This window comes from Helicoverpa armigera, chromosome 17 (assembly GCF_030705265.1).
Source record: "Helicoverpa armigera isolate CAAS_96S chromosome 17, ASM3070526v1, whole genome shotgun sequence".
Lineage (NCBI taxonomy): Eukaryota > Metazoa > Arthropoda > Insecta > Lepidoptera > Noctuidae > Helicoverpa > Helicoverpa armigera.
In genome coordinates this window covers 10066279-10090726 of record NC_087136.1, presented here as the reverse complement: position 1 = coordinate 10090726, position 24448 = coordinate 10066279, and the positions used below count along the sequence as shown (strand labels likewise).

The 24448-nt window shown below is 35.3% G+C and overlaps 1 protein-coding gene across 2 annotated transcripts in view; it reads right to left on the bottom strand.

Annotated features, from left to right (window-relative positions):
- LOC110378863 (cytochrome P450 4C1) overlaps nt 1-23948 on the bottom strand; it is a 49284-nt gene extending 25336 nt beyond the window's left edge. Inside the window, exons 1-4 of one of the 2 annotated variants that reach the window (XM_049846478.2) lie at nt 23820-23948; nt 16425-16606; nt 3096-3205; nt 249-339 (exon numbers count right to left, since the gene is read on the bottom strand). In XM_049846478.2, coding sequence (XP_049702435.2) covers nt 249-339; nt 3096-3205; nt 16425-16572 — 349 coding nt within the window. In that variant the 5' untranslated portion in view covers nt 16573-16606; nt 23820-23948. Of the gene's footprint in view, nt 1-248; nt 340-3095; nt 3206-16424; nt 16607-23751 lie in introns of both variants that reach the window. The other variant, XM_021338275.3, reaches the window with a different exon arrangement.
- Nucleotides 23949-24448: the final 500 nt, after the last annotated feature.

Genomic DNA, 24448 nt, shown 5'->3' with positions numbered 1-24448 from the left:
CAAACAGGTTAGATATTAATAACTGAATATGTACATAAAAGAAAGCAGAACAATATATTATTATGTAGATGAAAATAAAATAATAATTAATCTTTTTTATGGGCAATCAACAAATGACCCCTTATAATAATCCCGCAGCCCATTATAGCCAAACCTTTGATTACTAAATATTGATATGACAAACGCTAAAGTTCCGCCCGTGGTTCAATTAAGAAAATATTTTTTAAAGTTTCAAAATGTCATCTTACCGTTACTCAGCAATAGTCCTGTTCCGAGCCAAGACTCCAAAAATGTGTAAGGCTTGCTCTTCTTTATATTACGTGAGTGAGCTAACACGACCTGTGAACAATATTGAACTTATATTAGTACAGTTATCGGCACGGATATCGAGACATGACCTTCACCTGCGCAGAAGCGATTTACTGCCTTATTGCCTTATGCGTACGGGTGCGCAAAGCGATCCCCACTCTTCCGCCGAGAGCCCAATATCCGTGCCGGTAACTATACCTACGTAGATTTTTGTATGTGATAGATTGCGCCCAAAGCATCGGATAAAAAAATGACTTTTCAGAAGTCAATATCTATGAAAAAAATGCCAAAATTAGGACAACAAGATACCTGGATACGAAAAATTATGGTTTTTAATCTCTTGTCCCTTGTCCTAGAATGTTTTGATTGAAAAATTAATAAAATATGACCAAGCCTTGACACAAAAATGTCGTAGACATTTGTAAGACATTTTATATTTTTATACCCAATTTTTTTTCTAACAACTTATCGTAATTCTGTTGACAGATTTAGGACAACAATAAAATGAAAAAAGCCTATCCTAATTGAATCATATTTGAGTTTTACTCATTCATATTAATTGTATCGCTCAGCATTATTTATTTAAATTCATGCATAACCTCATTTACAAATGTTTCCGCGCCTAATTTGACGAATGCTCATTTTGCGTTCCGATCTATGCAAATAAATTATATTTTGCCGGCTGATTTAACCGATCGCATTTAATTTCTGGGAATATTAGACCACAATCGAAATAATGCAAATGTATTCTAGTTATATTTCCATATGTTATAGAACTGAAATATGATTCAGATAACCTCAAAAATGTTTCAATATTGTAACGTGGTTGTTCTAAATGAAAACCTGGAAACCATCCGATATACTAACATAGGTTCTAAAGTAAATATTAGCTGCGAGTGGATATTGGACATCGGTATTTTTGTGAACGTGGACATTTTTTATAGCGGATTGCAAAAAAATCTGTCATATTGTGAACGAAAATAGTTTAAGACCTTTAAGATAAAATATTCTATTCCAGGGAGCTAATTATACTGTAAAAAAATGCCCTTCAAATGGCCATCAAACATTAGTTAATAAATAAAGAAAAACACATAGGATGTGGTGAAGGGTATTCTATTTTTTTTTTTTTCGAAAAGTGCTGTTTTGCAGCCACGTTTGAAGAAATGATTTTTGTTTTTTTTTTTAACAAAACGCCACCATACCCACTTACACCAATATTACTCACACTAATAAAAATATCATAAACTAGGACGACCAAACAAAAAACTTATTACACGAAAGCATTTCAATTATTCGTGACACTGCACACGGGATCATGACAGCATTAACCCGTTAACTTCCACAAAAATAATTTGTGTCCCGGATGAAGAGAAACACGAAACACGCACGTGTCATGTCACCGCAAAAATGCTTTATTGGAAACAGGAGAGTTAATGGCACGGAGTGAGGAAAGATGAGAGAAGGTATAATGTAGGTAGGTCAGGCACCTTCTTGTAGGTCAAAGATGGGAGGTGGACATGACCAAAATTATCAGTTGCGAGTGACCTAACGAGGCGTTTGGGTTCTTTAAGACATCTTTCAACGATTTCTGGTTATTCAATAAATTATCGTGTCCAAAGAAGTGTATAAGGGCGAGGACAGACGTTCCTCGTCCCCCGCACACCCGCATTTTGATGCGCTACTTTCTTAGGGCTCCCGTTATGGCACCTCCGCTAGTCATATAGTTCTCCACGGTAAATGGATAAAGAAAACAGGTTACCACGTTTTCGTGCGTGGTAGTAGGAATTATCGGGATATTTTCTGTTTGATATGTTTGCTCTGTAGTTTATTAAAGTTGGTCTAGTTTCTTTTTATTTGATTATTTCTATACGGGTTCGAATTTTTCTATTGACTGTTAATGGATTAAATTGCTGATTTGATTTAGATATTAAATATTTGGTATAGGTATTAATCAAACCTTGGATATGAGCTATGGTCATAGGTAACTTCTAAAGGTACTAGTATACTAGTTCAATAGTTGCCCTAGGACATGTGTGAAGCATGCTAGAGCTACGAGATTGTTCGAAAGAGTTTCAGAATCTGACACACAGGGCTCCAGAAGGAACAAGTATATCTATATCCCTACTTTTATATTATTTATATAGATAACTGCCTCGTTGGTCTAGCTGTCGCAAGCGCGGCTGCTGAGCACGAGGTCTCGGGTTCGATTCCCGAGTCGGGCCGAAATCGCTTTGTGGGTTTTAGAAGACTTTCACAAAAAGCAGCCCGGAGCCTGGAAGCTGGTGATTGCTACACCCGTGCATCGGAGAGCACGTAAATGTCAGTCCTGCGCCTGATCTCTCGCCGGTCGTGTCGGATTGCCGTCCCATCGGGCTATGAGAGTTAAGGAATAGTGAGTGCACCTGTGTCTGCGCAAATGCTCGTGCACTATAATATGCCCTGCGTAGTTGGCTGGTCTCCTAACATGAGAACAGCCGCCGTAGCCGATAATCGGCTAGGAGGACATCATCATCATCATATAGATAAGGAAACCTTTTGTAACCGGGAGCGGTGCTTAGTTAGCTCGAGGCGCTAAGATGCGGGTGCTATCTGTTATATACACAAGTCTATGTACTAATATAACAAATATTTTCTACCAAAACTGAACCGATCTAAAGGATAGCCTTAAGTATGGGAAAGAAGATCCTCTAGCACTTTTTTTGCAGGTAGCAATAATCTCGGGTAGCTCTAAGGTCGCTCGGGTCGGGTCAATAAGCTAGTAAGAAAATATGTTTTTATTACATTACCTCAACATCCTTGACATTATGAACATGCAGTATCCTTCTTCCCAGGATCTTGATAAGGTACCTGTCACCGTATATTTCAGCGAAGAGGCGGACTTTTATGAACAGGTCTCCTGTAATAAAAGTATGACAGTTTTTAATCATAAAATTACATTTTAATCATTTCAGCTAAGTATGGCTGATATCCACTACTTAATATATGCCTTCTTTATTGATTTTGGAAATAACCAGTTGGAAGTGGCATACGTCGAACCGTTTACCCGCGACCTATATCGAATCATCCGATCATCTAAAACTTCAGCAACCTCATAAAAATATTTTATTGTTAGTTTAAAGTCCCACTGGCTAATAACTTTGCGACGGAAATGTTCAATGTGGCCCGCTTATACGCTCGGTTATGTTCCGCGCGAGAGAAGACCACCCGTATAATGCTGGTAATCCTATCCTCAAAAAAAAAAAATGCTCAAAAAAAATTCTTTTAGATTTTTTCTTTCCTTGCTTCACAAACAAGGAATTAAATCTACATAATCCAATTATTGGACGTAAAAACCGTTCTAGTTTAAACCACAGCTACAAAATATAGTCACACCGCTTCGTTAAACGCAACGACTCGGAACAACTATTCGCTGTTCAAATTAATTTTACTCAACCGACGTCCAGCTTTGAAAGTTGTAACGTGAACTCAAGTGTTCATAAATGAGGTTAGCTCACACTAATTAGTTCAGGAATATGCTACTAATAGAACTTTCTAGAACCCTCGTTTAGGAAGACCTGGATTGTTAATTGATTACAATTTAAACTATGTATATAATTTAGGACCTCTACCAGAACTTTGAGATCAAAAATAGTTATGTTTCCCTGACGACGTACTAAGGTGTTTTTACTTTAAAGCTGAAGGGTGTATTTGCTTGCTATTTGTTTGGTTATATCACTAAGTACTGGACTAATTTGAAAAATCACTGCAGTATTAGATAGGGAGAGGATACAGTGAAGTTGATGCCCGTTTATCAAGGAAGGCTGTAAGCTACTTTTTATCCGGATCGTGGTTAAAACCGCTAGCGGAAGCTAGTAAAAAATAAAAACAAACTGTCGTTCTTTAGTAGGATTATGAAATTGCTATGACGCTCCTGATAATACGAAAGAATAGGTAAGTATTATATTTTACCATTGTGTGAAAATGGAAATCAAAAAGTTTTAAAAGTCCACTGTTGACTGTTTGCCGGTTCAAAAGCTGCTGAAAATGGAATAGCGAGAGATATTTTTAGCTTCACTTAAACTTTACGTAAACACAATTCCACGAATAGACTAGAACATACTAGCTCATGTTCGTTTAAAGTGAACAATTCGTTTGTATGAAAGGTTGTCTATAAGGGATTGCCTTCAACGGTAAGCGTGCCGACTGCAAATGTTGTACATAGGTAGGTACATACATTGTTTTCCATTTCCTATTTCGTTTGTTATATTGGTACAGTAAGAAATAGTTTATATACAGTCATGGACACATAATTAAAGACACCCCCCGACTAGAAGTGAAATAAATATTTATGGTACTGACATGAGCTTAAGCACGGTATAAACTGTAATGTAATAATTATTAAAACAAACATTACATTGTGTTCTTTATATTAAGGACAAAAAATATTTTCTTTCTTTAATACTTTAGATATAACGCTCTATGGGAAATGAACACTAATTTTTGTAGCTGATACTTGGCTGGTCAGCTAATTAAAGACAGTTAAAGCCCAGTTAAGAAAAAAAAAACGAAAGATACAAATAGTTGCCATACTTTTTTTTAGAAGTGAGTAAAATACTTATAAAAACTCGAATTAGGTAATAATTTAGCTATATTTCATAAAAAAAAATTCATTTTAGTCCCTTCAATAAGACTAGAACAAAAATTCTGGTAAGTAAAATGTTTTAGGCTTTTTAATATTATATTTTGACATACGGATTTATTCATACCACTTGATCTGTAGTAAGGACATGGTAATAAATGTATTATTAAAGATTTCTTATCAATGGCACTAAAAAAGACATGGTTTGAGAACAACTCAAAACCGACCCCAAGGAAAACTTGTCCGCAAACAGACTTTAAGGCGGTGCTATAGGCAAATAGTGAACCATTTACATGATTCGGTACTGGTGTTTTTGGGAGTCAACTGATGCTAAAAGAACGACAATTGCGTCTGCAGAACTTTTAGACTACAACCGGGTCGGGAAAAGCTGTAAGGCATGGGTATCGGAAGATGTTACTTTTGGAAAAGCACCGCGTGTCCATACTGTAGTTGGCTATTTCTATCAAATGTGAAAGGTGCAGTTAACAAGTGTTCAAAATGTATTTTTTCTCATTAAACAAAGGGATACGAATAATTCTAAAATAATGTATCGAAATTAGTCGCCTCCAAAACATGAGATGGAACCAAAATACACTAAGAAAGTTCTCAAACATAGGAGGCGAAAAAGTAATAGTGTGGGGCTTCTCTCCACTACTTGGTGTGGTGATCTTTTAGAAAGATATTATTAAAAATAGGCGAATTCAAGTACTATAATATTTTAGAAATAGCATTTTGTTATATGCTAAGCATAATTTACCGGTCCTTAGCGCTTTCCAAATTAGAAAAGTTCTGAAAAACACTGTAAGAGTAGTGAAAAGGACTCTTTGATCGAGCAACTTATGACGGTTTTGGTTTGGCCCATCGCAAATTTAATAGAAAAAAACAGGTGATCGGCCAGAAAACAATGGCGATAAGTCATACATGAAACATTGATCAATTTTACATAGATTTTTATGAAGCATGGAAGAAAATTTCCGTAGCGACTTAAAACAAAACTGACCGCTTGCACGCTTAGGGATGTCGTGCTGTCATTGAGGTAAAAGGAAATAAACCAAATATTAGTACTCATTAGTATGCTTAGTTACAGTGTAGGGAATGTTGTTATAGAAAAGTACCATCAATAATATTAATAATTTGAATTTCTTCCTCTGAGCAAATGGAGTGTCTTTAATTATATGGCCAGGCCACGTTATGGTTCATACCGCTCGAGATTCGGATAAAGCGAAAAAAAACTTGTCGCGAAGGATCACTGAAGATAGTCTTTAGTTTTAATATTTCACAATGCCCTCTTAAATATTTTAAATTAGAAAATAAAGTTCCAGTAGCAATCAGAAAAAAGAAATACAGATGAAATGCGGCAGCAATTTAAGATTCCAACAGTGTCTTTAATTATGTGTCCATGACTGTATGTAGTCATGTTGTTTGTTTGATAACTTTTTACAGGTGTTTGAAACTGGTACTCAGCTACATCTGATTAGACTAGAAGCCGACCCCAACATAATTGGAAAAAAGGCTCGGAGGATGGACTCACTCCCCATTCAATCATAAAGATTAAAATAAAATTGAATTCGGAAATAAATCGGGATTCTAATTAACATTTTTCAAAGCTCAATCACTGCCTTCTTCTCAAGTTATAAAACAATTGGTTACATAATTAATTGGCGCCTACAGAGTGTAAAATTAATTTCGGGAGGGAAGAGAGGAATATTTGATTCAATAAGAAAAGAATTTTCGTCAGTAAACCCCTGTGGGATCAACCAAGTGATTCAAAATTAATTGGAGAAGAAGTGAGTCTTTATATTCGCAGTAATTTTAATGTTATTTGCTTTATATAATACCGTTTACTCATCTGCTCAACATTTATTAAAACTCAAAATATTTGCAGATAAGTTCAAATCTCTTAGCAACAGTTAACCAAAGATTCAAACTAACAACGTAGTTAATAAAGCGTGTTATCTTCAAAAGTCTAGTTAAATGCTAACTGGTTAAACGTTACGAAAGTCAGTTAAAGTTTAAAGTTCGTCTGAACTTGCTTGCGAGTTAATTTTAGTAATAACAAATTAACTACTGCTGGTTAGGTAACTTTCAGTTCTGAAGTAAGTTTCTATTAATATTTTGCTGTTGTTGCATTTTAATGCAATATAACTTTGTGAATAATAAATGAAAACTAGATATACATATTTATCATGAGAATGGAAAGCATACGTAATAATCTTTATAAGCTGCAGTTTTTGTTTACTTAGACGCGCTAACCTCAGTAACTACTAAACTGACAGATAAAATTTTCCAATTTTACATAGTCCATTTATCGAACAAGTCTTTACACTACTTTTTATCCGCGATGTGCATGGGACGTGATTGATACTGCTGGCGAAAGCTATATAGCTTTCTTTAGACTTATAATCTAGACACACGGCAGTGTGTCCGCCAAGTTCGAGCAAAAAAGGCGACACACCGGCCGTGGGTTATATTACACGAACCATTTCAGGCCAAATTCGACCCCCCTGTAACTCAAAATCTATTTTATTTACGCCTATCAAATTTCTAGTATCTGTTGAGACCCCCTCACTTATCTAAAATACAAAATTTCATTAATATACCTATTGTAGGTCTTGAGATATTGACGTCAGAAAATCGCTATTTTTACTATACACTTATTCACTGATTCACTGACTCACTCATCAAAAACCTAGACCACTTCCAATGGTCGTATTGACTTGAAATTTGGCATGGAGGTAGGTCTTTATGTCAAGGTAAAGGGAAAAATCTGAAAATGGCCAAGTGTGAGTCGGTTTCAAAATAATGAAGGTGTTTTATACCCGGTGTAAATTTATACCCCTACGGAACTAAAACGAACTAAATTTATCTATATTTATATAATATATCTTCGAATGGTACAAAGGTTTGTATTTAGTCAAAGTAAAGTAAAATCTGAAAACGGCCAAGTGTGAAACACTTTCGAAAATAACGAATGTGTAACTTTGATCCACGAACATAATATATGATAACATGTCATGTCAGTCAGTTGGTAAATCTAGTTCATTTCTTTGTAAGAAACATAGTGCATATAAAAAAATCTAAAAGATAGTTTATATGAGACATTTCTTTAACTAACTTCATCATAAGAAAAAAATAAAATAAACAACCTTACAAAAATAAATGAAATCCCACCCAAAACAAAAATGTGAAAGACTGCCAAGTTCGATAATATGGGAATGCTTCGCCTATAAAAGAAGTGAGATCTGAATAAGTACCAAGTTCCATACACATACCTCAGTTAAAAATAGTTACTTTTTAATGATGATTACTTGGCAAGTTTTAATAGAAAATTAAATACTTGATTCATTGCGTTTAGTAGGTTTATAACAAGGTGTATGAAAACTTGTATACTCACTTGTAAGTAAGTCTATAAGGCAGAATTGACACATAATTATCAACTCCTGAACGCGGCAAAGGATGGTAACCATATCAACGTATTGTCCCGAGGCGAGGCGATTACGTTACGTTTCCGATTAGTATGTGTTGTAACAAGGAGCACCATATAAATGATACTGTACTCCTCGAGTTGATACGGTGATCACCACGGAAGAAAGATGAGTGGAGATGCCACAAAGCAGGTAAATTAGACGCCTTCTGCTAGGTCAAATAAGTACGGTGAGAGTGACCAAAACGCTCGCTTACGAGTCAACTAACAACGCATTCGGGTTCCTAGATGCAACTGTCGATGATTTTTGGTATTACAAAATATATCGGGTACCAAGAAGGCGTCTGAGGACGGAGCCAGTAATCTTCCTCGTATCCCAAGAACCCACATTTTGGTGACGCTACTTTCTTAGAGGATTTTTCGTTTTGACATCTCCGATCGTCATTTTGTTCTCCATGTATGTTTTGTTCGTTATTTTGTACGAGTTGATACGTGTGCTCTGACCCTAAAGCCGAGTCAAGTTACAGTCACGTTAGAAGGCAAGGTCGTGTATACCCTACTATAACATTATACGTAAAATGTATACTTTGCATAATCCGACATTTATTTTGGGTCATTTTCGTATATTCGCCGTCGAACGTTATGCTTATCTGAGCTATCAGGCTACGCACGCTACGCTTGGTAAATGTATTAGTAAAATTTAGACCTTCTCAAAAATATACATAGATTCGAGAATGTAACAGACAAGCCAAAGTGTTATTTTATTTAGTTTTAGTGTAAGTTATTTATTTTATTTAAGGCGAGGAAGTGGTCAACAATAATTCCATAACCGGCACGCGCATCTAAGGCGCCAAAAGGGGTCGGAGCGTCTGAGCGGGGCGAGGATAACAATACGCGCGCTAGCTTATAACTAAAAGTCGTAAGCGACAAAATGGTTTTGTAATTTTAATATTTAGAAATGATAATTTAATAAAAATTCCTACTACCATTTTAAAGAGTATGTATATACTCAACTACTAAAAAAGTTAAGAGGCTTAAATCGGTCCCGTTTGCCCATAATATGTGAATCTCTTTTTAAAAAGAGGTATGTTTGATATATTTTTCTCTGTTATAAAAGTTACCTAATCATGTTTCTACAACTAACAAAATAAGGCTTATATCATGAACTTTCAGGTAACCAAGTTGTATTTTGATCCGTTTTGTATTTACTGAGAAAAATTGACATCCTTGGCGCCAAAAATTCCAATTCGTCCTCTTAAGAAATTGATGTCAATGAAAATAAATTGAGTTTTAAATAAACAATACAAAAAGTTTTATTTGCATATCAAAACCACAACTTTGTTGTACATTTTCTTTATCATTTGTTATTTAATTAATTTAAATAGTTTATCGTTTTATTTTAGTTGTCATAATCTTTCTGATTTAAACACAAGAACCAGTATTTCCATTTCTTTTGTTTTTTCTGTACTCTAGATGAGCACACTGATTTCCTGTGGTTTCACCCGCATCCCGTAAGAAATGCTGCGTGTTCCAGGATAAAATATAGCCTAAGCCTCGATGAAGAGTGTAGCTTTCCAATAGTGAAAGTATTTTTAGATCGGTTCACTAGTTTCAAAACCTTTAGGGAACAAACCAATAACCAAAAAATATTTCCCCTTTATTATACATATATTATTATATATTGAAATCTATACTTCTATACTTATCTATACTTCTATACTTATATAGAAGTATAGATAATTACACACTACAAACTAATATCGAAATAGATGGAATAATAAATTATGATAACAATTTCTATAAAGGTTACATACAACCAAGTAATTATGTCGAGCGCGCCTCAGGCTAGGATCAGACAAACGTAAAGCCCTCAGCGAACGTCTGGGGGTGGCATAAGTATCACACATGACATTTGTAAAGGGAGATCTAGACTAAGGCTGTCCGCTCACGTCCGATAAATCAGTGACCGACCTTTTGTAGGATGAGAATGGAACACATTGATAGCAACAGTGGAGTGCAGACGGACTACAAAAAGTTGGTCCGATTATCTGTCCTACAAAAAGTCTGACGTGAGCGGATAGCCTAACGGCTCTCAACAGCTTTGCCTACAAAGTACAAGTTGGTATAATATCAGTAAAAAATATATATATTGTTATGCGATCAATATTAATTTGGTTTTTGAAATCGGAGACTGAGTAAACTTGATAAGAAACTAAAACTATTTTCCTTCAGGTGCGTCGTATATACCAACTCCAAACCAGCACATTTTTGTGCCGTATACAAATATTAAGTACTAAAAGAATTGTTTATGAGAAGGTAGAGTTTTTCCTAAGAAATTGAATTGAATACAATATCACCAGATTTCTGTTTCCCTAGCTTATCCGATTACTTATTTATTCATGACACTCGCGTATCATACTTAGAACATTACTAATGTATAATTTACTTATTTACGTGTCACGTATTTCAAAAAGTGCTTTACTTATTTTTCTATACCTTTCATAATAAAGATGAAACATTTGTTACAACCAACAAACAGGTTGATTACAAACAAATTGGTCAGAAAACCTTTCACTGTTGTGAAATTTAAAAAAATTGTTTCACTGTTGGAGATCTCAAAATATGCCCTAGAGTAGCTAGGTTTTTTTGTTTGTTTGTTTGGTGAAATTCCGATTTATAAAATTATTTCAGTGTAAGGAAATATTATGGAGGGATTTATGCGCTTATGGGTGCGCGTAGTTGTTCCCTAGGGATGCGGGAGAATCCGCGAGTATCAGCTAGTTAGGGTATAAATTAGTAGCCTAATGAATAAATATAGGTCTTACAATTTAAGAATTCATAGGCTGTTTCTATTTAACTTGTAAATAGTGTATGTAATTACCTGTCTATGTGAAAATAAGTACATACATTTGAATCAAAGAAACTAGTATTTGCCAACTAGCCTAAATTATTTATTTGTACCTAGATATAATTTATAAGGTACCTTATTATATTATTATAACGAATTTAAAAGCATATTAAACTTTATATTTTTACATTAAGTAAAATAATGACATTATAAATATTCAGTTTTGATAATCATATTTTACTGTCAAACTGATCGAATGAATGAGCCGAAATACTTTAACTTCATGGTGGAACATCGTTTCATAGTTATGTTTGGACTTATTAGAAAATTTATCTATACAGGATTTGTACGGAACCCTCGGTGCGCGAGTCCGACTCGCACTTGGCCGGTTTTTTGTTTATTACGTGCTTTTATAAAAGCGTGTTTTCCTAATAATCTTGAACTATTAGTTTATTTTATAGATGGTGTAAAAACCCCTCCTAGCCGATTGTATTTTCAGCATTGTACTTTTATGTTGTCTAGTAAATAAACGTATTTTCCTCAAGTCTTCCTTCAACATGTATAGTAAAGTCTATTTTGTGGTATTGTAAGTCATTTTGTTAACTAAGTCTACACAAAGACAGCTGTTACCACAGAGAAGGCACGAGTATTGATCAAGTCGCTTGCCAAGACGGAATGACAATTGGACAAATTATACTGTTCGATAAACCTATTATTGTAACAAAGATACTATAGCAAAGCCACTTTAATTTAACCGTGTATTAAATACTAGAAAAGCAATATTTTATAAATGCTAAACTGAATCGTGTCAAAGTTTATTACAAGACTTTTCTAACAAGTCCAAACACAGTTGATACGATGTTCCATCATGAAGTTCCAGTTCATATCTTCCGCCACCATCATCAGATCAGTTCGACCGTACCGTAATATTTTATTGTCATCAGAACTACATACAGCTGGCAATTTCTATGACGCTACAATCCTTGGAAGATAGGTAGTTAAATTAGTTACCTAGTTTCCATTACATACTTAGCTATATGCAGGTCGACCTAATAAAAGCGTGTTAAAAATTAAATTGGGTTTCTTTAAGGCATTTCTAGGAAGCTTTTATCCATTCGCATTGATGTCGGAACATTATCAAAGTAGTAGTAATTGCTGAATAATTTGCCTGAAGATTTCTAGGAAGAGAAATTGGTTCATTAAGTTCTGGTAAGCTAATTTCAATAAAAGTCATTCATTTGCTAATATAATCTATATTCACTATCTTCCACCCGCGGTTTCACTTGCGTCGTTTGATGACTGCTTCCTGTAGCCGGATAGTGAGAAAAACTATTCTATGTCCTTCTTCGGGGTCTAAGCTACCTCTCCTTTCATTTTAAGGTTAAGCGGTTCAGCCATTTTAGAGTTATAATTTAAATTAAATTATAATTTTATTTAAATGATATATATGTCGGAGACTGTCATTAGTACGGACACTAAACATCACGCAAGCGCGCCCTCTGGTGGCGTTTCCGGTGAAACAACATTTTGGCGCGCTTGGCAGAGTCGTGGTGGTCGGCGTGGCGTCCGCGGAGCTCAGTCTTCGTTGAGTCGTCGTGTTGCACACATCTCGAAACTGCCTTACGTCACGTCTAGTGTTATTGCCTAGTGTTGTAGTACTGTTGTACATCCATATTGTAAAGTGTGTAAAGTGTCTTTTGAAATTAAAGTGTAAAGGTTCTTCTAACCTAACAGACAGACATGTGTTGCTGGGGAGTTTGTTCCGCCACTTCTTCTCCCCAAGCCAAAACACATAGGAAGTGGCGAAGGGCGGGCGTTTTGGGGGCTGTCTTTTGTTCTGACTAATTTGAATAAACGTTTGACTTTTGAGTTCGTTTGAATTTTGAGTTTCTTTGAGTTATCTCTTTGCTTGATTACCCTAACTGATGTCGGACGATAGTGCCATCCTTGATGTTCGCCTCCGACATCAGAAGTGGGATGCAATCCGAATGCCCACATGCGTTTCGAATTTGCCATGCGAAGATAAATTTCTACCCACTAACAAAAAAAAAATGTAACGTCGATAATTTGAAATGAAGTTTGTAGTAGAAGATTTATTAAGAATTTCAGCGAAGGTACAAGTATGGTAACCACGGTTATGGTAATGGTATCGTTTTCCATTGTTACATGTCAAGCTAGTTATCGAGGGTATGCTAGAAAATTAACCGAATCTGTCTTTTTTTTTCATGTTTCAACAATGACGGTGGTTATTGTGCAATCTGGCGACAAAATTACTGCGGAGCATCCCAGCTGCCAGGAGCCTGACGTGTCATCGTGAGGTCGGAGTGTTGGTGCTCGTGCATCTACGTGGCTTCACGTCCGCGAAAGCCTTGCTGTACTGCGCGCCATAGCGATGTGCGCATCGTCATGCGCGTTGAGGTGTTGAGTGGAAACCCGGTGAGACCGATCCATTTTTGCTTTATTTTGAGGTTATTTGTCTTACGACATTTTTAAACTTGAGGCAGTTTCAGTCTCGTTGTTTAGTGGTATTGCTTATTAATTGGTGGAATCGTAGATAATCAGAAACCTAGGTTCACAGGTTTGATCCCAGAGTTGAAAATTATTAGTTATCTGATCTCATCAATATCCTAAAGTTAGAATATTTCAGTTTTTGCGTCATTTGATTGAATTGTGCATCAGACGATAGATTTTTGGTAAAGTGTTACGTTCACCTACTCTGTAATTTCGTTGCGCTAAGTTGTACCAATGATGGAGACCGGGGTGACTTGGAAAAGACCCGTTGGCCTGTGTGATGGCATCGGGGTGACCAAGAAGAGACCTATGTAAAATCTGCGGTACTGTTGTTTTTATTGTGTTAAGCTGTACCTAAGATGGGTATCGAGGTGACCTGGAAGAGACTCGTTGGCCTGTGTGACGGCATCGGGGTGACCAGGAAGAGACCCGTATACATCTGTGGTACAGTTGGTGTCATGTCACTATAGTTGTGGTTGTGGTCCCTAGGAGGCCAGGATGGGCTGAGAGCTCGGCTAAGGGACACGACGGTTTTGTGAAGCCTATCGAGTAGAAGGCGTTGATGTGAATGACAACCGTAGCTGTAATGATTTTGTAATTTACAAGTTCAGTCTGACTAGCAATTCAATCTTTCTTTGATTTCGTGCTTAGAATTTAATGTAACTAGTTTCTTCATTTAAATGGTGATTGCTATTCTTAAAACCCATAACATGTGTTTAGGTCTTACCATCGAGAAGGTTTGTTGCTGACCCATATGTTGTCAATATTTGATGCCTAAGCACTTTCCATTTCTGACTTAACAGATAACATCTAAGGTGAACCGAGCCTGGAGAACAAGACGAGGTCCACTAGTCAAGCGGCGGGCGAGGTGCGCTGCAGTTGCTGTTTGGAGCGTCATCCTCCCCCGGATTTGTCGTGGAGGCCGTATGAGTTGCGGCAGGCCAGGACATCGCATGTCATCGCACAAGGTGAAAGCATTCTATTGCATTGAAAATGTTTAGATTGATCAGACAAAATTAGATCCGAAATTCAAAGGTCCATTTAGAGAAATCGAAGTTTTGGAAGGTGATCGTTACACATTAAAGCTTTGAATTGTAAACGTACTTACAAATTTGCTCACGATAGATTAGGAAAATGCCAGAAGGTCATGTACCAGTCGAAATTGATGTAATGGATGATCGTGTTGATAATGATGATGATCAAGTTTAGAAGGTTTGAGTAAATTAAGCTAACGGCCGTAATGTGTTCGACCGTACCAGTAGTCTCTGGCGGAGGTCGTGGTCTATGGAGACCGTAGCGTGTAACCGCAGGGGTGGTGTACACGGGCTGTCCACTGGGTGGACATGCGTACTAAGTTTTGTGTGAGAGCAATGTGATTGCTTTTCGGCTGGATAGCCGTGGCGTTAGTTTTTTTTACTTGGAGTTTTTTTTGTAAGCTTAGAGTATGTTTACAGTTGTGGTTATGATGACGATGGTACATGGCTGTGGTATGTGTGTGTTGTGATTTAGTAGTTAAAACGTTACGAAGTGTAGAGCGTAGAGTATTTTTACTTTCCCCGTTGTGTAGTTTAATTGGAATGAGACAAGCTACTGTTGTGGTCAGGAGTGGCCGAGGTTGTACTGTGCATACTGTGCTGTGTTTGTGTTGTTGCAGATTAAACGACCACGAGGACGTGGTCAACGCAGGATGGCCGTGTCGGAGACTGTCATTAGTACGGACACTAAACATCACGCAAGCGCGCCCTCTGGTGGCGTTTCCGGTGAAACAACATTTTGGCGCGCTTGGCAGAGTCGTGGTGGTCGGCGTGGCGTCCGCGGAGCTCAGTCTTCGTTGAGTCGTCGTGTTGCACACATCTCGAAACTGCCTTACGTCACGTCTAGTGTTATTGCCTAGTGTTGTAGTACTGTTGTACATCCATATTGTAAAGTGTGTAAAGTGTCTTTTGAAATTAAAGTGTAAAGGTTCTTCTAACCTAACAGACAGACATGTGTTGCTGGGGAGTTTGTTCCGCCACTTCTTCTCCCCAAGCCAAAACACATAGGAAGTGGCGAAGGGCGGGCGTTTTGGGGGCTGTCTTTTGTTCTGACTAATTTGAATAAACGTTTGACTTTTGAGTTCGTTTGAATTTTGAGTTTCTTTGAGTTATCTCTTTGCTTGATTACCCTAACTGATGTCGGACGATAGTGCCATCCTTGATGTTCGCCTCCGACATATATTTAAAATAATATTTAAAAAAGAGTGTGTTTGTTTGAACATGCTCATTTTAGGTGGCAGGTACTGGTCTGATTTGCAATTTTTTTTCATTTATGGCACGCCTTTTGATTAAAGACATACTACTGTTTATCCGGATGTGTGAAGTTATATAAATAGAATCACAATGGCTCTGATGTAACAAAAGATGCTTATGCGATAACACGGCTGCTAATGTGAAAGTGCTTAAAGGGCTTATGTGCGCTTTCACATGGTAGATCGTGAGGCCCATCAATGGCATAATATCTGCCTCATATTTGCCTCACAAGCAGTTTAGTTCATCATCATTATCCCTGTGTTCGGAAGTAAGAAACTATACCCAAAATTCACTGTTAAGTTTTAACATCCAAGAGTGATGTTAAAAGACTGAGTGACAGATTTTTGCCTCGCTGAATGTGTCATGCGTGCTCTTGATTTTCCACTAGCTTCCACTATTATATAATTGCTATAAACCAGTACTCACGTGGATTCATTCGCATAAACTCGAATGCACTTCCTACAATAGGCAGTTTCTTCGGTCCTGGCAGCTTGTCTAGAGGATTCTCCTCCTCAGACAATAGTCTCCATAGTATGAAGGTGATGAAGCCCACTAGCGCTAGTGAGAGCAGCATTTTGGTAAGTTCTCGTAACTTTCTTTTAAATTATCTGGAACAATGGAAAACATTATTTATTTTTATTTTATTTTTCTTTCTCTTTCTGTTTCGCGGCAATCTGTTGTGTACAACAATAAGCCACTGCATTGTCTGATAAATCGATATCTGCTTGTGGTTTATAGCTTGGAGAGGCACTTCTTAGGAAAACATAAGTTAAATACAAAATTAGCCCATTTTACGTGGTTTCACCCGCGTCCCATGGGAACTACCTACTGCCTGTTATTTATCAAATCGGTTCAATAGTTTCGGAACATTTACGTTTTAGGTACAAACAAAATCTTTCCTCTTTTTTTAAAGTTAGTACAGATTACATAATAAGAGTATAATCTATGTTTCCATCATATTTAAATCCTGGCTAGATCGGTTGACCGCCCCGAAAACCGCCTACATACATATAAAATCTAATGAAAATAATTGATGCCGTTTCCTTGATTTAAATCACTGTGTGTTTAATTAGCAAACATGATTGTAAAATATTATTTTAATAGATTATTTTTTGCCCTTGGCGCATTTTAATGAATAATACATATAAATAAATAAATATCAATTATATAAAATACAAGAAAGGATTAGATAAAAAATAAAGCATATATAAAGTTTCAGAGCAGTAGAAACGGTTAATGAAATAGTTAACGTTTTATCTGACCATACTAAAAACGCTCTTTCGAATGGTTTAACCAACTTAAATAAGTGATCTGAATAACACTTTTTTTTTAATGAAAATCCCCATAAACTTCATTGTCCTAATTTCCAGAACAAACATACATTGTAATCAGGATCCCTAACCCTTAAAATGCTGACGACGGTTACAATTGACCATCTCAGCGGATTGCGAATGTGGTCAAATTAATGGCTATGGGCTGTTCCCTTTTACAGGACTGTGGCACGTGGGTGTAATACCTGGCCTCTCCGATGAGATAAACATACTTATCCGTAGATATTATAGATGAAAATGTGGGTTTATATTGACCAAATAAAAATTGGGATAAAGGCAGGAAGTATGTTTTATCCCCTTCGTGTCGGATTAACTCTAAAGGGTCTACAAACTACAACGTATCACTTTACGTCAATAGTCATTTTACGTCAATAGGTAGGCGAAGTACGCGTACAGCTAACAATTTATTACCATTAGATAGATATTTAATAATACTTGTATGTAGAAGTATAGACACATTGACCGCGGATTAGGCGCAAATCACAAATGTCTGGAACTGAATACCAGCCTTTTCACATTGGCAAATCCGAGTGAAATATCTCGGTTCCTACGCGCGTGTAACAATCAATCGACCACTGCCTGTACAAAAGTGAACTAAGCAGAGTCGCGCAGTATAACCGAGCGGATAGTCCCCCAATGTGAAAACACTGTTACCACAGATTACTAAGTAGTTTTACTTCTGTTACTATTTTCATTATTTATTTTATGTTGCTGACGGCCTAATACTGGAACGTCACAAAATTTTTAATACCTACTGCTCAAACATAATTTTATATGTGTCACATCAACGATATACTTATTTTTAAGTAGAACTTTAAGTAACGTTCGACTATTTCGAGGTGAACTGCCTAAATTGTTAGCCGTTAGTGTTTTATTTTAGATGATGTTATAATTAGAAATTAGCTTCAACCTGTTTTACTAGAATAGTTTTTATATGTAAATATCTATTAAAATTTGAAACTTCAACAAGTATCTTATAAACAAAACTTTCCTTAGCCCGGATGAAGCCGGGTAAAAGCGATTTCTTATAGAAACATGATAAGTATGTATTTCAGGAGTTGTATTCATAGGAATAAATAAAGGCTATAAATACGGATTCTTTGTGTTTAAATATATTTTTGGAACACTATATTGTATGATGGTGAATAAGTCTGTTGTTAGGGAATTATTTTAATGGAAATATATTTATAAATATAAAATATATACAGTCTATGTTCGTTGAGCCCCTGTAGGCGTAGAAACATACAAAGTATATGCTTTCTTATGGAAATAAATAGCTTTCGTAAATAGCTTAAATATATCATAATGTTTCATAGTGACTTGAATAAGGAAGACTATTTTGGACGCTAGATATATTTCAAATGTTATTTTTATTTTTAGAATTCTTGTTCTTTATGTATTATAATGTAAACTATATTCAAGTTTAAATCGTTATTTCAAGGTTAAAAACTTCAACGTGAATAGTTAACTCAACACAACTTCACAACGGCGAGAGAGCCCGTATACTACAAATTTTTTGTCACCCGGTAGCTTGATCGAATCAGATAATCAGTCGGCATCAGACCTGCTAAAAACTTTAATTGGATTCACAATTACACTTTTAATCTAAATAATCCACGAGGAAACTATCAGCAGTAGGCAAACTATCGACCTACTTACTGATGGAAATACTTTCCTCCGGAATAGAGTATAGTGATATTCCGATGTAGATGTGTGTGTCCGATGTGATGTAGATAAGCAATACTACTGCTATCATCAACAATGGCCTTTTTACATCTAGAAGATGATTTAAGCTGCATCTTAAAAGTTATTCCACACATTTTGACGTTCACGTTCATAGGTAATATTAAATACTGTCCGAGATAAAATATAGCCTACGCTACGTACTCGGGAAAATTGTAGTTTCGGTTCAATAGTTTCGGAGCCTTTAACTGAACTCCGGTTTGTTCATGTATATTACTATACACTTTCTAATCGACATAGTTGGTCAAAGTGTTAAACAGTTTGGACTTTAGACTCCCTAAAGTGATCTGGTGACCGGTCGAAACTTTCCGTCTAGAATAGTTAACGTACAGAGAATGACCTGACACTAAATAGTTGGCTAACTCTATCAATCAATGAAGGAACTTTGTTATCTCCCTGAAAGTAAATAATTTCAAGTTTTACTTTGAAATTTATTAAATAATTTAATAATTTTAAAATTTATTGGAGGTGAGAAATAAAAATAACACCCAGTGTTATTAATTTGTTTATAATCTATCTTGTTATATTTATTCCTTTACTTATTTGTATGGAAGAAATTTACTCTTTGGCGATAAAACCGTCAATTTAACTTTGCTTTGAGTTATTATTTCCTCTGTTGTTTATTTTTATAATGTTGTACAATAGAGAATTATCTGTGTAGCTATTACCTCATGTTATCTTTTATCTAAGTATCTTATCAAATATGACATTTAGGTGCCGTAGCCATGATGGCAATTTCATCGCCACCATTTTCCATGTGTATTTGAAAAACCATTATTATTTGTACTATCAATTTAAATTAAATGTCAAAACACAGTGCGTTTTCCTTGATAATATTTTAAATCACTTATCTATTTACGTAAACATATTAAATGTCTAGCCTTTTCCATTTTTGGGGTTTTCCGATCTTACAATCTAACCAGTGTTATTCTTTAAGCGACTGTCTATCTGACCTCCTCAAACCAGTTACCTAGGTATGAGGTTAATAGGACTTAAACTACGCAAAACTTCTACTTTACAATGACGTAAGTACAAATGAAAATAGTGGTATATTAAATGAATCAGTAAAAAAATAACTGTAAGTCATTGTGTAAATACTTTTCTCACGACTTAAGTAGGACAAGTCAACGGCTTTGAATCTTGGACTTTATACTTTCGTATATATAATCGTAATAAGTCAACTGTTGCCGAGAGTGAAGATGCAAAGTCCAAGGGGTTTCCCAACAGTTATAGTATACGTGATCAAGAATTGTACTCTGGACCTTGTGCGTTCCAGTTAACATTATAAATGTGAAAGTTTGATAGATGTTGGTTCAAGAGTACCCATTTCACCCACATCGAAAACTTTTAGTTCGACGATAGTTTGTTTGGGCTCATAAATCAGTATGAAGACGGCTGGTAGTACGCACATTACAAAGATCAGATATTGAGCGCGTGTCAAACCGACTGAAAACTTTGGTTGGAATCAAGGTTTTCTTTAAAAATAATTGCCTTCCATCGGGACATCTATCGGCCGACTGTTTAGTCTACAGTTTGCACTTAAGAAACTTTCTATCCTCGTGCAGGGAAGCAAAACACTCGGGATACGAGTGAAGCCGCCCTGGGAAGCTAGTAAACCAACTATTATTTCACACAAAGATACCAAAGTCCAAGGGGTTTCCCAACATTCATAACATTCGTGATATAAGTGTACTTTGAACGTTATAAAATTGTTAGATACATAAATAAAAACAATGTAGATACCTAATCTACAAGATTTAAGTTCAGTAGATATTGATAAAAATAACAAATCCGGTTTGAGATTATGACTTCATTTTTGTTGTTGTATTTTTAAGAGTTTTATTAATTTGTTTATCTTTATGATAACACGTTTTAGAATCAAATTGATTTATTTTGGGAATCACAAAAAAAAAAACTAAGGTACCTGTTTTAAAATGTTTTCTTTTTCTTTTTTAAATAGAACCTTATTTTTTGGACCTCGTTTATTGAAATACTAGTTTGACCTTTCATAATGATATTCTAATATAATAAAGAGGCAATTTTGTTGGCTAATCTGACCTATTCTAAGTCTAGACTAGATTAACTTTCTAATATCTTGAACACTCTAGGGAAATGAATAGGTAACTAGCTAATTTCTTTAATAAAACGTCGTTTAAAAGAAAAATTAAATGCGTATTCAAATAAACATTAATTGTTACTATGTTACTCATATATAAATATCAAATGTTTCGAATAAAACCTTATAGATAGATGTATTATTTACATTTTAATTAAAATCTATTCTAGTAAAAAACTTAGAACTAAAAGCATAGCAAAATTATTAATTAACAATCATGAACGAGAAAAAAATAAAAGCAACATCTTCTGTAGTTTTGGGTAGTCAGAAGCCAGTAAGTCTGACAACCAGTCTTATACCTAAGAGTATTGGGTTGCCCGGGTAACTGGTTGAGGAGTCAGATAGGCAGGATGTCCCGTGACAGATTTTTTGAAAATCGAGCGCATTCCTGCGACATAATAATTAAACAAATTAAACAAATGACATGATAGGTACCCGTAGGCATATGTGCGTCAAGATTATACTTGTGTTTGTTACTATTGAAATGCAAGAATGAGCTAAATTGTAAAAATTGGCAGCCTTTCTCCAACAGTTTGTGCTCCTAGCGGTTCCGGTTAGTTCAATGCTCTAAGCTGTATTATCTGTGTTACACGTGGTAGCCGACAATAGCCGCTATGTGGTCGGTTCGGTTTGCGAATTAACTGGCATTTTGCACACGAGTGCTTTTGCCTATTTAATGGAGTATTACGACTAATTATCTAATATAATTGGGTTTTAGTTTCCACGTTCATCCCTATATTACCTACTAGCGGTTATCGCGCGAGTTCACCCGCGTCCCGTGGGAACTACTGCCCGTACCTAGATGGATAAAATAAGACATTTACTCATTAAATCAATCAAATAATTTATTCGTGATACACAGTTAAGTATAAAAATAGGTCTTATAGAGGTATGTTCATGCCGTAATCCACCAAACATAAATACAATATACAAATAAAAAAATACAAACACAACTAATATTACACAATAACAAAACAAAAGAAATGAGTTTACAAGAAATTAACAAAACAAATGAGGAACGAGTCATTACGGTAGAGAAACAGATCCTTAAATATATCATGATTTTTTTTTACTGATCTGACCCAAAACCCGCGGCTTTTAATGAACTTCGATATAACTGTTAATCAAAGCCAAACCCCAAGGGTTGTATGGGAGGTCAAATTTCATACGTTTAGCGTTTATACTCGTTTCAGAGGCATTTAAAATAAATTGCTTCTTCATTCATTAATCTGTTAATATAGAAGTTAATATATGTGGCTTATAGGATTATAACTGTCTTGGATACTTAATTTATTCATGTATATTATCATAATATCTTTTGCCAGCATTTTCTAACCCATGTAAAGTGAAACTACTTCACGCACCTGGATAAAATGTAGACTAAACAGACTTCCTTGATAGATAGGCTATCTAACACTAAAATATTTTTTACAATCTGTCTCGTAGTTAAGTAGTTAGCTACTGAGATTAGCACGTTCGATCAAAAAAACATCAACTTTATCATTTATTTTATTCATTTATTTTTTATCTTGATTTATTTTTAAATCTATACCAGATTAGCTAAGTTTATCATTCTGAGGGATACTGTATAAAAACTACATTTATAAAGGTCTGCTGGCTTTTCTCAAATTCCATATTTCAAGTCGAAATTACCACATTTTTAAGACCATTCTAATTAAAAAATTAAGTTCTAAATGCCAGATTGTGAAGGTCATTTGGTTTATAAGTTTATCAACCGGTACGCTTGCATGATTAAATGCATAACATTTGCACAAAAAATGGTTCTTTTTAAAGCAAAACAGATGAAAAATAATAAAGGTCGCTTCATATTTATTAATTTAAAACGGTGTTTCTTTTTTATTCTAATGTTTTTAAAGAAACTTTCCTCTTATACTTGTATTTACCAATATCATCTCTTAAAGATTTTAATTCAGACAGGACCGTACCTACACGTGAAAATAATAACTGCCCATCAGTAAAAAATACAAGGGTTGTTATATTCAACTATTCTTGAAACAGTATATAAAACTGACCTTCCTTAAAATAATTAAATGACAACGTAAATTATATAAATTAAATAATATACCTACTACATAGTAATTACGTTATAATTAGTCTCATGAAAGTCATAAATGAAACATGACACACGTTTTTAAATCGTGTAATCAATTTATAATTGAAGTTACAAATGAGAAAGTCATTCAGTAGGTATATTTGTTACGTTTCACTGTAAAAACGGCTGAACTGATAAAGCCAACTTTTTAATTAGAAAATAAGGTTGGTACAGGCAAACTTTGAACATATGATCAAAATAGAAAAATCGAGACATTTAAAACTAGCTGTTTTCCCGCGATTTCACCCGCGTCCCGTGGAAACTACTGCCCGTAACGAGAGTATAGCCTATGTTATTCGGGAAAAGTGTAGCTTTCCATCAGTGAGAGAATTCTTCAAATGGGTTCAGTAGTTTCGGAGCCAGAGCACAGAAAAACAAGAAATTGTATCCTCTGTATCATACTAGTATAGATAAACAGCTTATTCAACTAATAATAAACAAAATACTCACACAACAAAACGCAACATAAGATAACATAAACTAACACGAACGAACAAACACTCAAACAAACCACTTACTATCACAAACACAGTTTATTTATAAAACACTTGTATTTAAAACATTTAAGTTGTTTAATAACAAATCTACAGCTAAGGACCGTACAATCGCATAGAATTGTGACTTAAGACTGGCGAGAAACATAATTTTTCAACGCAGATAATAGCCAATCACACATAGGTAGGTATAGATTTATTTCACACTGGCATAATACATCGATAGCATATCAAGATTATGGCAAATAACCTTTTATATTGAGACAGTAATGTATGCAAAATGAGTTGTGAGCAACGAGTTTGAATATCAAGGTTGGCGGTCGCTATCAGTTTTTTTATAGCTGGTTTTGTAGATACCGGTATAAACAAATGTTATTAGTGATATAACTGCTGTAACTGGCCGTTCCCTATATGCAATCTATCTATGTATATCAAAGATAAAATGTTGACGTTAGCTCCATAAAAGTAATGTTAAATGCCTATCTCTGGTAAGCAAATGAATAGATAGCTTGAATATTGGGAATGGCCTTTAGTGTATTCAGTATCAGTGTCTAAAAACACTAGATTTCATAAATAACGCTATTTCTGTAGTACGGATGTGTTAACCTGATATTTTTGCACTAGGAAGCCAAACTTAGCTCTTGCTTAAATGG